Source organism: Epinephelus lanceolatus, chromosome 20 (genome assembly GCF_041903045.1).
Source record: "Epinephelus lanceolatus isolate andai-2023 chromosome 20, ASM4190304v1, whole genome shotgun sequence".
Classification (NCBI taxonomy): Eukaryota; Metazoa; Chordata; class Actinopteri; order Perciformes; family Serranidae; genus Epinephelus; species Epinephelus lanceolatus.
This window is the reverse complement of record NC_135753.1, coordinates 18,177,825-18,192,075: the sequence shown is the minus strand read 5'-3', so window position 1 is coordinate 18,192,075 and position 14,251 is coordinate 18,177,825. Positions and strand designations below refer to the sequence as shown.

The following is a 14,251-nucleotide window of genomic DNA, read 5'->3' as shown; positions in this document are numbered from 1 at the left end:
ATCAGATCAAGTGAAAGGTAAAGAGACACTTTACAGTAACAATGTTTAATTGCCCTGTGTGACTCCATTGCAGCTTATTCAGCGGCTGCTGGCTGCGGTCAGCTCTAGACCGATTTCAAAAATTGTTCACATCAGTGTCTTTGATCAACTGACAAGGGGAAATAGGGCCCAGGTTGAAAAATGCTTAAGTTATCCATTAAGTAACACGAAAACAAAACAAAAAAACTTGCTTGTAAAACAGTACTTCTACAGTTTTATCGTTTCCTTTTACTTCACTAAATGATCTGAGTTTTTTAACCACTGAATATATATTGTTTTGAAAGTGGTAATAATTCATATTCTTTGTGGCTGAACAGACCAAATTAAAAGACAAGCAAACAAGTGAGACCATTTTCACAAGAGAAACCATTTATTCCTCAAAACCCACGAGGCATCATATCATTCAAAATAATAACATTAAGAAGGCAAAAATTACATAGCAGGTTTTTTAAGGCACAGGATAGATAACAACAAACTTATTTAAAAACCTCCAACACACAGTTATGACTGCATGGCAAAACATGTACAGGCCTTACGACATAGCTGTGTCATCTTCACAACAAGTTGTGGCAGCCCCGCTCAGGAAACGCAATAACTGCCGTCGCTGCTCATTTTATTCAGTTTGTTCGACTTGCGTTTGGTTTGAACATCCATCAAACCCTAATTCAAGTATCCTTCATATTATACAGCACTTGTTCATAGCCCTAAAATGCCCCCAGCTCCTCATTAACATCCAGTATTGCACAGAGTCCTCGTAACATTTGCAGAGCAATCATTTTATTCCTTGCATATGTGCATTCCATGTTTGTAATCAAGCATAAAGAACAATAAGAGGTAAACAATCAAATAACACTGCATGACAAAAAAATGTTCAAAGTCAAGCCTGCTCTGCTACTAAAGCCTACGTTTGTGATTGTTTCTGTTCCTTTGGTTAAAGTTTTCTCAGACAACAGAACACACTTTGTCACATTCAAACAAACGGGACAGAAAGCAATAACAGTTTTGACAGATTTCAATATAATTCCTCTCGAGGAAATATAATGCCATGAATACCCCTGCAAATTCTTATATATCAGCGACTTGCTATTTACATAAAACACTTAAACAGAGACAAGGCAGTTAGTGTTTCAACGCATTACAATATCTTACAACATCCTCCCATCACCGTCATGAAATCGTGGATGGAAACAATGATTGGAAATGCTTGAAAAAGTTGTTGCATGCTGAAATAAGTCCTGTAAACTATATGAAAAGTGTACATGGATACAACAAAATGATGTGCCCTTATATTAACAAGATCACTATATTACAGCAGAGAGGTGATTTCACAATGAGTTGAGGGAGTCTTGAATGCTTCTGATGCTTTGAGACGACACTCCATCTTCACTCAGCTCATACCTGCAAGAGAAAACAACAAAAATATATATATTTAAGCACTAAAACAGGCTGTTTATTATCACTCAGTGCTGCACAGGGCAAAAATAAAACACAAGCTTACCACTGTGTCCATCCTTTTGATATATCCTCTCCACTTAAATCTACCAGCACCTAAGATTTTGGACAAAACAGCAAAAGAAACATTAAGTTTATGGTATATGAGCATCAGTGGGAGTGAATCTGCTGCTGTAGGTTATACATAAAAACAGACAGACATTACCTTTCCTAAAAGCCCTTTGTGTTTGGACAGGATGCTCCCGCCGTTCTTCACTGCTACATCCAGAGTTCTCCTGTGGAGCTCCACCATAGATACACTAAACTCAAACCTGCACACACACATTAAATAGATTTTATGATACCAATCTACCACAGAGTTATTCATCAAATAAAAAGGCTTAATTTGTTTAAAACATGAGACATTTTCATCAATAGTTATTAAAAATTTGGAATGAAATATTACACAGTCGCACCCTAGATGTGCTTTCTGTGTTTGATTTGCATCAAGCTTTTAAAGGGTAACTGGTATTTTTCAACATGAACCCTATGTTGTCATGTTTTTGCGTCCAAGTGGCTAATGGGAACAACTATTTTTGAAATTGGCCCAGCATTGAGCAAGACTGAAACAGGCTGCAATGTAACCCCTTGGGGCAATTGTGCGCCATCAATTTACATCAACTAAAAGTGTTTCATTTTGCCAATGACAGGCTCAGATTGTTATTTTAAGTGTCTGACAACATTATGTAAACGATACCTGCTGAGATTGACCTTTTTATTAAAGCATAAGATCCTTTTTGTTTAACACAGCCTGAAATTACTATCACCAAAGCCACCAGACTCCATTGAAAAAAACAGTAATTTTTATCATCATAAAACACACTTCATTCAAACTTGATAAAAACAAACTAAAACTTGCAAAAGCCGTCTTGGTTCATCTTTACACTGTTTCAACCATCATCACCCCTGGTTTGGTTGAAATAAACTCTCAATTCACTCAGGAGGATGTGAAAATATACAGGCTCTATGCACTCTAAAATCACTGTTTATTTAAATGGAGTTTGGTTGGTTTGGGGAAAGTGATTTCTGAGCTTTCTCGTTTAAAAAAAGGATCTTACTCTTTAACAAAAGGTCTCTGTCTATGGGGATCTGTTCCATAATGTTGTCTGACACTTATTTTACCAATCTGAGCCTGTCAGTGGCAAAAACAAGCACTTTAAGTGGACGTACATTGAGGGTGCACAAATGCCGCGAGTGGTTATGTTGCAGCTTGTTTCACCACTGCAAGCTGCAGTGTTCTCACTCAATAATGGACCAGTTTCATAACTTGTTGTCTCCATTAGTTACTTAGACACAAAAAGATGTGAAAATAAGGTTGCAAAAATCCCTAAGTTACCCTTGAATGTTTGAATATATCTAAGAAAGACCTTAAGACACCCCTGATCTTAATAAAGGTTAACAATGAAAACTAAACACCAGCTTTTGCATTAACATAATAATGTTCTAACTACAAACATTAACCCTATTCAAAAACCTATAAACCTTCAGGAAAAAGGCACAAGTGAGAAGCCTGAGAGCTGCAGCACAAATCTGATAGTCATACTTTTTAGGTAACAAACATGCCACTGACAAATCTTTAAGCACGAGTTAGTAATAATATCTAAACCCACGTTTGATCATAAACAGGGTTAAGGGTCCTCTTCATTGTGCTGGTCTTCCTCCTCCCCGTCCGGCTCTTGTCAGGCAGCAAGTACAGGCGGATGAAGGGATCCGAGCCGTCTTTGGTGAAGGCTATCAAGTTACTGAAGACACACAGGACAAAATTGTTTCACTCACATGTTGCCAGTCACATGTTGCTTAGATTAAAGGTGCCTGTTTATTCTTAAATGTTTGTGGCTCTACAGAAAGCAAGAGGAATACTGACGACTCACTACCCACAAATTATTATAAATGAGCGAGACTTGGGCCAAAAACACAAATGAGTTGGTAACAGTCCTTGAAAACGAGACCACCTTCAAACAAGTCCACAATATATCTCTCAGAAAACAAATTTAGATGCATGGTATGATGGCCGTTGTGGACCTCACCGGCAGGCGTGCGCCACCACAATGAGTTTGTTCCTCTGGGAGCTGTGTCGGACAGTCAGTTGGACCTCACCCAGGGGGTACTGGCTGGGGGCCGAGCCGCTATAAAACACACCAGAGTACTTCAGTGTCACTTCTAGAGACTGCACTTAAATTATACAGCAGGGACAGATGGATAGTTCTAAAGGTAGTCAGATAAAAGATTCATAAAGATGCATCTTCTAGAAAAAAAGAGTCAAGATGGCATTCTTTCAGAGGCGACTGCAGAATTTAAATTACACAAATAAACTGAAAACCAATGAGATCCTCTAGTTCAGTGCATCAAATGCTGCCATCTTTGTTTTAAACTGCACATGGTTCCTTTTAAATAAACAGCTAAACAAACAGCAACAGCTCAATGACAGGAACACTAGGTGGTCAACAGTTATAAAAAAGCAATATATCACTTGTGCCATTTACTTCTGCAGCTGACGGAGCCGTTGCTGGAGCTCCAAAGTGGCGAAGGGCAGCGAGATATCCGAGGCCAGGCTGGGTGTGGACTCCTTGTGAGGCAGGTGTTTCTGGGAACTAGACATGGAGGTGCTGAGGTTGGAGAGACTGCGGAGAGGGCTGGCTGAGTACGGCTCGCCGTCCCTGTGTTGGAGGGTGAGGGTGGAAGCGTCTATAGGTGGAGGAGGCGTGGGTGGAGGCAGCGGGGAATCTGAAACAGATCGTCTCGGGATGGGGGCTGTGGACGGCTGCGGCACACTGGACTTCCTGACCTGGACGGAGGAGGGCTGGTCTGAGGAGACCTGCTTTTCCAGGGACAGGATCTACAGAGAGACAGGACAACATCACTGAGAATAATGAAGAAGAACTACAGCAAAGCACTGGAATAATAATCTGACTAATTTATAGGATTTTACTCTGGCTATTTCCTGTTTAAGTACGGCAACTCAAGTAAAATATCTTCCTAATTTTCTTAAAGGGCACGTCCAATATATATGTTTTAGTTTAATATACATTCTGTAGCTTCCCAGTAGTGTTTCTTGCGTTCTCAAATTCAAACATTCAAATTTTGGCAAAGTCTGTATATTTTAGCTTCAAATGCTATTCTCTCAAGCACATGTGACCAGATGTAGGTTTCCGCATGGTAAAGTTGCTACAAGTAAACGCTCTAACCTCCCTGATGTGCCTCTTCATGACTGAGCCAAGCCTTCTTTCAGAATTGTGAGTTATTGATCGTTGAAATTAGCTATATTTCTCTAACCCACTAACCGACACGGAGGCTAAGCAACGTGCTGCTGTGGACGCCACATTAGTTTGATTTGAAAGTTCCACAATGACACACATAAACTAACCAATGAAGGCAGTGGTAGATCAGCAACTCCTGTGTTCTGTGAGGTAAAATTACTGTTTTTGTCATTTGTTTGTTTTGACGGTAAGGTAAAGATCGGTATTATACTGACCAGTGAGCAGTGATAACTAACTTGTCTTTGGGGTCATCAGGTGGGAACTTCCTTTCACCAGTGTTTCGTCTAGTTGGTCCCACAACACCTACAGGAGACTAGACAGTGATCTCTGGTGTCCCAGAGACACTCCCCTAATGCCAGCTCTCACTGCTCCCCACACCGACCCAACAACCTCCTTTATCTTACTTACACATGGCTTTCTCAGCCCACACAGCACTGTCACCTTCAACAAACCCAGGCTCCGTTTATACGAGCTCCAGGTAGTGGAAATGTATTTAAATGAACATTTTTTGTTTTGAGCAGCACATATCCACAGTTAACATGACTGCAATAACGCACTTGATTGAAGTGGCTTTTATATTCCAGCTGGCACAGACGACAGAGCCGACACGCATATTCAGCAGTCAGAGGATTAAATGTCAAAACAATAAATTAAATTCTTCATTATTCATAAATTCAATATCTGTAACCACTTATCCTGTTGGGGGTCACAGGGGTCTGGAGCCTATCCCAGCTGACATTGGACAAGAGACAGGGTACACCCTGGACAGGTCACCAGACTATCACAGGGCTGACACATAGAGACAGACAACCATTCACACTCACATTCACACCTACGGACAATTTAGAGTCACCAATTAACCTGCATGTCTTTGGATTGTTGGAGGAAGCCGGAGTACCCAGAGAAAACCCACGCTGACATAAGGAGAACATGCAAATTCCGCATAGAAAGGTCATTGCCCGCTGCCAGGTTCAAACCCTGAACCCTCTTGCGGCGAGGCAAAGGTGCGCCCTAAGTTAAATTATTATTATTAATTTATTTTGGTATAGTTATCCTCCAACACCCACAGTCTGACCCCCGTGTTCTTTTTTTCACCCAGCATGAACCTGGAAATAAAATCAAGACAAAATACAACCTGCAAATCATCACCTTTTCTGTGGGTTGTCTGCTCGGTACCAAACCTAATGCAGGACTCTGCTTTATACAACGGCACTTTAAAAAATCTGAACTAACCCTTTTAGCATTAGCAGCAATCACTGCTCTAACCTATGTCACTGCTTCTTGCTAGCGGCTAAAGAACCCAGATGGATCCGCCCTTTTAACTCCACAAAAAAGGTTTTTCAAAGGGGATTTGGTTACGTTGGTGGCTTTAAATACAACCTTAGAGCCACTAAAGTACTCAACCGGTTTAAAAACTGTGTGGTCACAGTGACTAATCCTTCCTTGAAAAATCATCTTAAAACTGCTGATACTGCTGAAAAACATCTATATCTTTGAGGGTGTTAGTAAAGCCAAATGTGTCATTATGGATTTATCTATCTATCCTTCTATCCTCTGGTCCCAGAAAGGTCAATAAGCCTGTAAAGCAATTTTCCTTTTTGGATATCTGTTGTGAATCTTGATATGCTGGTTGTGATCCAATACAGGAAAGCTATTTCAATGCGGGTCAATATTTGAAACGGCTGCATTCATTTTCTTATTTGATCAGTTGTGACGAATCAATAATGGAGAATGTTCTTTGTGTCAGTGTCATGAATGCAATACGATTTACTTTACTTGTTCTGTGGTTTTAGGCAGCAACTGAAATTATTCTTGTCAGAAACAGAAAGTCAATAATACCTTATCTGTATCTTGTAACAGCAATACTGAGTGTTTATAGTAAGTATCTCTTCATTATGAAGAAGGTCCACTGAAAGCTGTGCATTATGTTCTGTAGATGTGGACTGAATTTCATGTTTTTATAATGCTGTATCACAAACAAAATTACATTCACCGTCATTGTATCGGTGAGATTTCAGCTGAGAGATATCGCAAATTCATCCAACTCTCTAAATGGCCACACACCACTAGGGAGAAGCAAGAGCATTTTAAGTTCTATTTAATTTGATTAATAAATGTATGTATTTTCAATTTGGGTATAGCAACCTTCAACTCTATGAAGTCCCCAAAAACAGTAATACAACACTCCAAATACTGTATACAGGTCTATAGTCAACACTGTACACTGCCAAGATCCTGACTTTCTGCCGGGGTCATGTATTTTAAGCCTCAGTGTTCTTGCAGTACATCATGCATGCAGCTATCACGTGCATAATTAGGACTACTTTTAGAATATTCTCATTCATTTCAAAACTAGTCAATTGGAAACTAAAAATGAAAAAGTCAGCCAGTGAGAGTGTTTTTTCAACAACCTACAACTGACAAAGGTCTCCTGGTGTCCCTTGGACTCTCCTGGTTACACAAAGGTTAAATATAAATAAAATCTGATGCAGACAGTTGACATTTCAACCAGCAAAATCAACTGTTCTAATGCTTGTACCAGCCCCCTACATTCACCTTTGGACAAAAATGATGATAAAGGACAGCTTATGAAAGGGTTTTAAAATTTGCTGACATGTTATTCATCTGAAAATTCTCATTATACATGTAATGCCTGGAAGGTAAACTCATTATACATAACTGCTTATCCTTTTCAGAGGCACAGGGGGCTGGAGCAAATCCCAGCTGACTCGAGAAAGGCAAGGTACACCCTGTACAGGACACAGGACTATCACAGGACTGACACACTGAGACAACCATTCACACTCACATTCACACTTACTGGTAATTTAAAGTCCCCAATTAACCTAACCTGCATGTCTTTGGACTGTGGGGGGAAGAAGTCATGCTGAGAAGGTGGAGAACATGCAAACTCCACGTAGTCGGAGAACTTTCAGATGAAAATTGGAAAGCAGATTGTGCTGATGATAAATGCACGTCTTAAACTAATACAGTATAAACTGAATGCAGACATTTATGTCACTGGTGGAATCAAATCGATATAACAAAAACATTGGAGACATTTGCACAAAATGTACGGAAACCAGAGGAACATTGTTTCATTATATTTGGCGACACAAAGAGAGGTGGCACAGTGGTGCAGCAGTTTGCACTGTTGCCTCACAGCAAGAAGTCGCCAAGATTGATCCTGCCGGCTAGCAGGGTACTTCTGAGTGGAGTCTCAATGTTCCATAACCCTGTGACAGTGTACCCCGCCTCTCACCCAGTGCCAGCTGGGATAGGCTCCAGCCCCCCACGACCCTGAACCCTGAGCTGTTAGGGATAATAAATGAATGCCAAAAAAATCTATAACATTCTGGAAAGAAGTGAGAGCTGTAATTGAGAAGATTATTTCAAAACAAATCTTACTGGACCCAAAGCTTTTACTGTTAGGCTGATATCCAGAGAAACATAATTAAAGTAAAAATAAATGAGAATTTATTGACCTCAGAAAAAGACTCTCAGATCAAGCTCTACTCAACGGATAAGATGTATGTTAGCGAGCCTTCTGTTAAAAGGATTACTTACATTTTAATGGCTAAACAGTATATATTTGAAAATATATGGTGGCGTTCATTAATTACGTCAAGGTTTAAGATTTAAAGGAACAGTGTGTAAGATTTAGGGGGATTTCATGACAGCTGGTGGTGAGAATTGCAGATTGCGACCAGCTGAAACTTCTCCTGGTTAGTTTTCCTTCAGTGTTCATTGTTCAGGAGGTTTTTACTGGGAGCAGAATTATCCGCAGAGGTCTGTTTCTCTCCAAAACAAATGAACCAATTGATTTAAACCAGTAAAAACACTGAATAAAGCAGTTTCACGTTGAAAAATTCTGTGTTTTTCCAATGCTTTCGTAGCGGAGGGGCTGCTAAGTATGGTGGCCGATGTGAAAATACGAATGGCCCTATCTAGAACCAGTGTTTGATTTGTCCGCTCTGGGCTACTGTAGTAACATGGTGATCTCTATAGACAAGGACCTGCTCCCTATGTTGATATAAACAGGTAATTCTAAGGTATGGAAAACACAAGGGTTCTTATTTTCACGTAATTATACACCAAAGAAAACATGCTTAACATATATTATATTCCATTTCTGCCAATACATACACTGGACGTTTAATAGATGATCAAGTGCATGACTAATTTCTGTGGACAATTTAGTTTCCAAGCTTGTAGACCTCTTATTTTTTGCATATATTGCAATTAATATACTCAATTTTGTATTACCATCTATTAAAACAGGAGGAGCATTCTTGTTTTGAATATAACTTTACTTCGTTTATACCAATGTAGCAGTTTTATGTTGTGTTATATATTATATGAATGTAAGGCTGTAATTCATGGTGTAAATTTTAGATAAAAAATACTGTCAGAAAAAAACTGATGGTTCCGAGCGAGAAATGAGGACCTTGCTTCTTTCTACCTCTGTCTGAAATCAAGCATTGTGGAGAAACCTTGACATCTAGCTGTAGCAAGTTACTACTAAAGGTGCAGGCCAGAGGTCAAATTAGAACTGATCTGAGATAGTAAGATGTTATAAATGCAATTAATAATTTTCAGATTATTGTTGACACTGCAACACTTGCTTTGTCGCAACATTAGCTCCATGTACTGTGTCACTGAATCTGATACTCATTCTGTTTGAATCAGCACATCTTGAACATCTGTTCTGGTTTTCTTGGCCTGAAATGAATAAGTCTTCCATCACTAATGCAGACAGGACAGTGAGAAGTGCTGTAGTCCATCTTTACCCTCAGGGCCATCTTTAGTTTGATAGTGGAGCTGGGACCGGAGTTCCTGAGAGGAAAGCACTGCGTCAGCGTCATGTCCTCCTCCTCCAACAGGCTGCTCAAAGGCACCGTCAAATTACCCAGGGTGCATTTGTTCTTGTCATCTTTTACCTGTGTGATAAGAAAGGAGAGGATCAGCTATGAAGGCACAGTTCACTGCAAAATCAAAAATACGTATTGTTCCTCTTACCTTAAGTGCTATTTATCAAGCTAGATTGTTTTGGTGTGAGTTGCTGAGTGTTTGAGATATCGACCGTAGGGATGTCTGCTTTCTCTTGAATATAATGCAACTAGATGGCACTCAGCTTGTGGTGATAAAAGCACTGAAAAAATACATATACATTTGAGAAATTCTTTCCAGAAATCATGACCTGGTTACTGAAGATAATCCACAGACAGTGTGGTGAGCACTTTCATGTAGGAACTATTTCCTTTCTGACAAACTGCACCTGTCAATCGTATCACCATGTTGATGGAATCTACTCGTGGACGAGAGGCCCATGACAGCTCAAGATGTAAAGACTAATGACCTCCTCCTCAGCTGAGTTGTAACGTTAGCTGGCTCTGTAGTGCTGGGAAAAATCTCTTTTCACTTCTACATAGGTGATACTCAGATCTACCTCCCCTTCAACTCCCAAAATCAGGTCGACTTAACTCTACTACAAAACTGCCTCTGAGACATTAAAGACTGGTTGGCTTATAATTCCTTGCAGCTAAATGAGGACAAGACAGTGATCCTGCTCTTTGCCCCCCCCACATAATACCACTGTTATTGCCCAAAACATTAATCACCTGTGTCAGACCCCATGCTAAGAACTTGGGTGTTTCATTTGATGGCAATCTAAGTTTAACAGGCAGGTAAATTCCGTTGTCAGGTCAAGCTCCTTCCAGCTAAGAACTACCTCCAAATTTGGGGATTTCCTTTCACCGTCTTATCCAGAAGGAGTTATTCATGCACTAATATCATCCTGGCTGAAGTACTGTAACTCCCTCTACGTAAGCATTTCCAAGGCTACTATCTCACATTTACAACTAATTCAAAACACTGCTGCATGGTTCTTAACACAGTCTAAGAAATGACATCACATGACCGCTATCTTTGCATGTTTACACTGGCTCCCTGTTGCTTTCGGGATAGACTTCAAAATCCTTTGAATTATCTAAAAACCTCTCCATGGTCTTGCACCTCATCCCGTACACCACCACCTGACCACTCACATCCACCCACTGTGGCATGTCAGCTGCGCCCAGTTTGTGGAAAGGAAAGGTCAGTGAGGGGGCTTTTTCTGTAGCTGCTCCTCGTAGAGGCCGTTAGACAGGCTGAGTCTGTTGATGCTTTTAATCTTTAATGTTTTAATCTCTGGCTTTTAATTGTGTTTGACCTGTTTTACAACTTTCATTTGATTCCCTGGGTTTAAATTGTGTTTAACCTCCTTTTATTTTAATCTTGTTTAATGCAAAACCTGTTTTGTTTTTTAAAGTGATATATATACATGAAATAAACTTGAAACTTGCTAGGAGGCCTGGCATTAGATACAGCTTCCCTCTGTACTGTGATATGATTGGCAGGAGGAAAACAGTATGTTTTCCTTTTTTATGGCTCTGAGCACCAAATGCTGAGTGCCATTTAGTTCCATTATATTCAAAAGAAGGCAGACATCTCTAAGGTCGATATCTCCAACATTCGGCAACTCACACCAGAACAATCTAGACTGATAAACAGCACTACAAGTAAGAGGAAAAAACATGTATTTTTTTATTTTGGGGTGAATTGTCCCTTTAAGACAAGACCGTTACTTCCACCACTTTGTGCATGATCTTATGAAACATTTAAACGAGTGGTTATGCAGCTTTACCTCCACCTCGAGCTCCTGCCTCCTGGGATTGTGGACAAAGAATGAGAAACAATCCTCCCACAGTGGCTCCTTGGTCTTGTGCCGAATCTTTATGGGCAGACAGGTGGTCGTTTGTTAGTTGTTAATTAAGAGACACAAAAGAGCAGCTTAATTAAAAGCACAATTTATCTGGAGTCATCTGTCAATGGTCCCTTCAGTCATTAGGACGCGTTGTATCTCAAACTTAAATGTAGACTCATAATATCACATACTTAAAACTCTCAGAATGATACTATAAACTGAATATCATATACTTTTATTGAATGTTTTGGTTATTTTTCTTGTATATTATCTACTTTTTTCTACTTAATACAATAAAGTGTTTAAACACCATAATTAGCTCTGTTGACTTTCATGAGGAATTAATTTCCAGTTTCCCCGCAAGATTTGTTTCCATGAATAAAGAATTAGGACAGCGATAGGCTTTTCATAGTTTTGCCTCTGTACTTAAGCAAATTGGATTTTAAATGGAACAATGACTATGAGGTTAAAGGGTTTTTCAGCTATAAGGGTGTATGAGAATGTCCACATACACACTGAATGAACAGTGTAGGACTCAAGGCCCTTTTCTTACATACATAGTCCCCCATCCCTAGGACAATACAGCAGGACAACAACCCTACTACTACTATACTGTAGCACTGTAACACAATGACTTGAATGCGTATGAAATTGAATCGTGAGTGAATAAGACTTTGATACAAACGTGACAAGTTAACAAGGACTCCCAAGGTGCATTTCAGCAATAAACATATGAACTGTTACTTGAGTAGTTAAAATGAGGGTGTTGAGAAACAAATACACAATGTTGGATGTATTCAGTGACCACGGTGCCTTGTTTGAATAGATGGAAAGATCATAAAATACACACAAAACCGCTTCACGTGAAGACAGGTATCACAATACACCCTCAACTGTCGACAATTACATTACACAATTCAGGGTTCCCAAACATCCTTATGGACAAAATCTGAAAACTTTTCCATGACTTTTCAAGGACCCATAATACCTTTTTTTTCTTCTTGGCCTACTTGCCTGGCATTTTTTTTAAACATATCAGATTCAAACTCTATTCAAACATTATAGCTGCTGCGCAGCGATGGGTCGGGTCCGGGCATTTTTAGGCAATTCTGAGCAACCTCTGGAACCTAAGACGGTCATCTACCGCTCTGAGCTAATTGGCAAGTAGCAACTCAAGAGTGGCTTCACAAATTGAGTAAGCCATTCACTGTTGTGTAGGAAAGCAGCCATCCGTGCATGGAAAGGCAGATTTGAAACCACTGTAAAAAATTCAGTTATTAAGACAAAAATCTGAAAATACACATATTGCATCTAGACAGCATGGAGATGGTGGTAATTTGTTTGTAACAATTTGATTTGCTTTGATTTGATTTGATTGATTTGCTCCATAATTGAAAAACTGATATTTAAAATTGCCATTTTTACATTGACTCCAATTGTTGACATTAGAGCAAAATTCAAAATGCTGTCAAAAATTCAGTTTTTGAGATAAAATTATGAAATTTGCCACACATCATCTACCATGACTCTAGAATTTTGTCATTTTTTTGTCATGAACATTGAAGATTTATTTAGCAAGAATTTGCATGTATATGTTTACAGTACCGTTTACAGTCAAACATTTTGATGCACTGTAGGCTCAATTTTTGATAAATCAAAAATCTGAGAAACTTAGTTTTTGTATGACAGTCTGAAGATGCTGTGTAGCAAGTTTGGTGTCAATTGAGCAAAAATTGTGGGAGGAGATAGGTTTAAGAAGTTTTACAGTTTTTGAAAAAAAACAGAGTGATGAATAATTTTTAATAGGTTTGAATGTTTCTTCAGTATTGGGGCTACAGTTTGATGAAAGTTGTGAAGTTGTAGCACGTATGGTTGATTTGTTATGAATTTTCAAAGTTTTGAACTTTAGACGCTTGCTGTAGCGCCCACAATCAGGACTATTGGCTTGAGTTTACAGCTGAGGATATCTGGCATGAGACTGGACCTTTGTGCAAAGTTTGGTGAGTTTTCACCCATGGGAAGTATGATTTCCTCGGAAGAAGAAAGAAGAAAAATACCTAGGATTACAATAGTTGTGCAAACTTCCCTGCTCTGCTGCGTTCAGGAGGAGCTGAACATCACTGGAAGGACCCGAGTAGTACAGAGGGAACACGAGGACAACAGAACGGCCTCCAAGGCAGCTGGGCTGGTGACACACCTGTGGAGTGCCTCACACTTCCTCTACGGTTATGACAGCGTTAAGCGGAGTACAGTCATAACTACCCACGCTGTCACCTTGTGTCCGTTGTGCGTGTGTGCAAAGTAAGTTTACAGTAGTTGTTTATTGTTATGCTGTTTTCTGATGTACGTGGCATGGAGCCAGAACGGCCGCCATGTTATGATCAGTACTCTCGCACACGGAGTTGTTTACGTTAGATATATTGCCACAGACTGGTTAATATGTCCGCCTTTGTTTATATATGTGTTCTAAACATATAATACTGTTTGATAAAGTGTTTACTACCGCGGATGGGCTCTACATCTGGCGATATTCACGTTTCTTACAGTTGTTGTGTGTTACATTATAACAATGTGGTCTGAGGCGCCCCCGTGCGGCCAGTTTTCTTTGTGCATTATCACATGTCTGTTCTGTTCACAGTAATATGACTTTATTTCTGTACCATACTAATATAATTATTGTTTATCTATTTGTATGCTTCAGGAAACCACAATGTACATA

General features: G+C 39.6%; 1 protein-coding gene across 3 annotated transcripts in view; it reads right to left on the bottom strand.

The window, feature by feature from the left end:
• Positions 1–390: 390 nt before the first annotated feature.
• The window catches only part of esyt2b (extended synaptotagmin-like protein 2b), a 57,499-nt gene continuing 43,638 nt past the window's right edge, over positions 391–14,251 (bottom strand). For all 3 annotated transcript variants that reach the window (XM_033638734.2, XM_033638735.2, XM_033638736.2), the window contains 8 exons: positions 11,473–11,559; positions 9,578–9,727; positions 4,014–4,366; positions 3,558–3,656; positions 3,141–3,272; positions 1,697–1,802; positions 1,538–1,587; positions 391–1,437 (listed from right to left, as the gene is read on the bottom strand). In XM_033638734.2, coding sequence (XP_033494625.1) covers positions 1,365–1,437; positions 1,538–1,587; positions 1,697–1,802; positions 3,141–3,272; positions 3,558–3,656; positions 4,014–4,366; positions 9,578–9,727; positions 11,473–11,559 — 1,050 coding nt within the window. In that variant the 3' untranslated portion in view covers positions 391–1,364. The remainder of the gene's footprint in view (positions 1,438–1,537; positions 1,588–1,696; positions 1,803–3,140; positions 3,273–3,557; positions 3,657–4,013; positions 4,367–9,577; positions 9,728–11,472; positions 11,560–14,251) is intronic.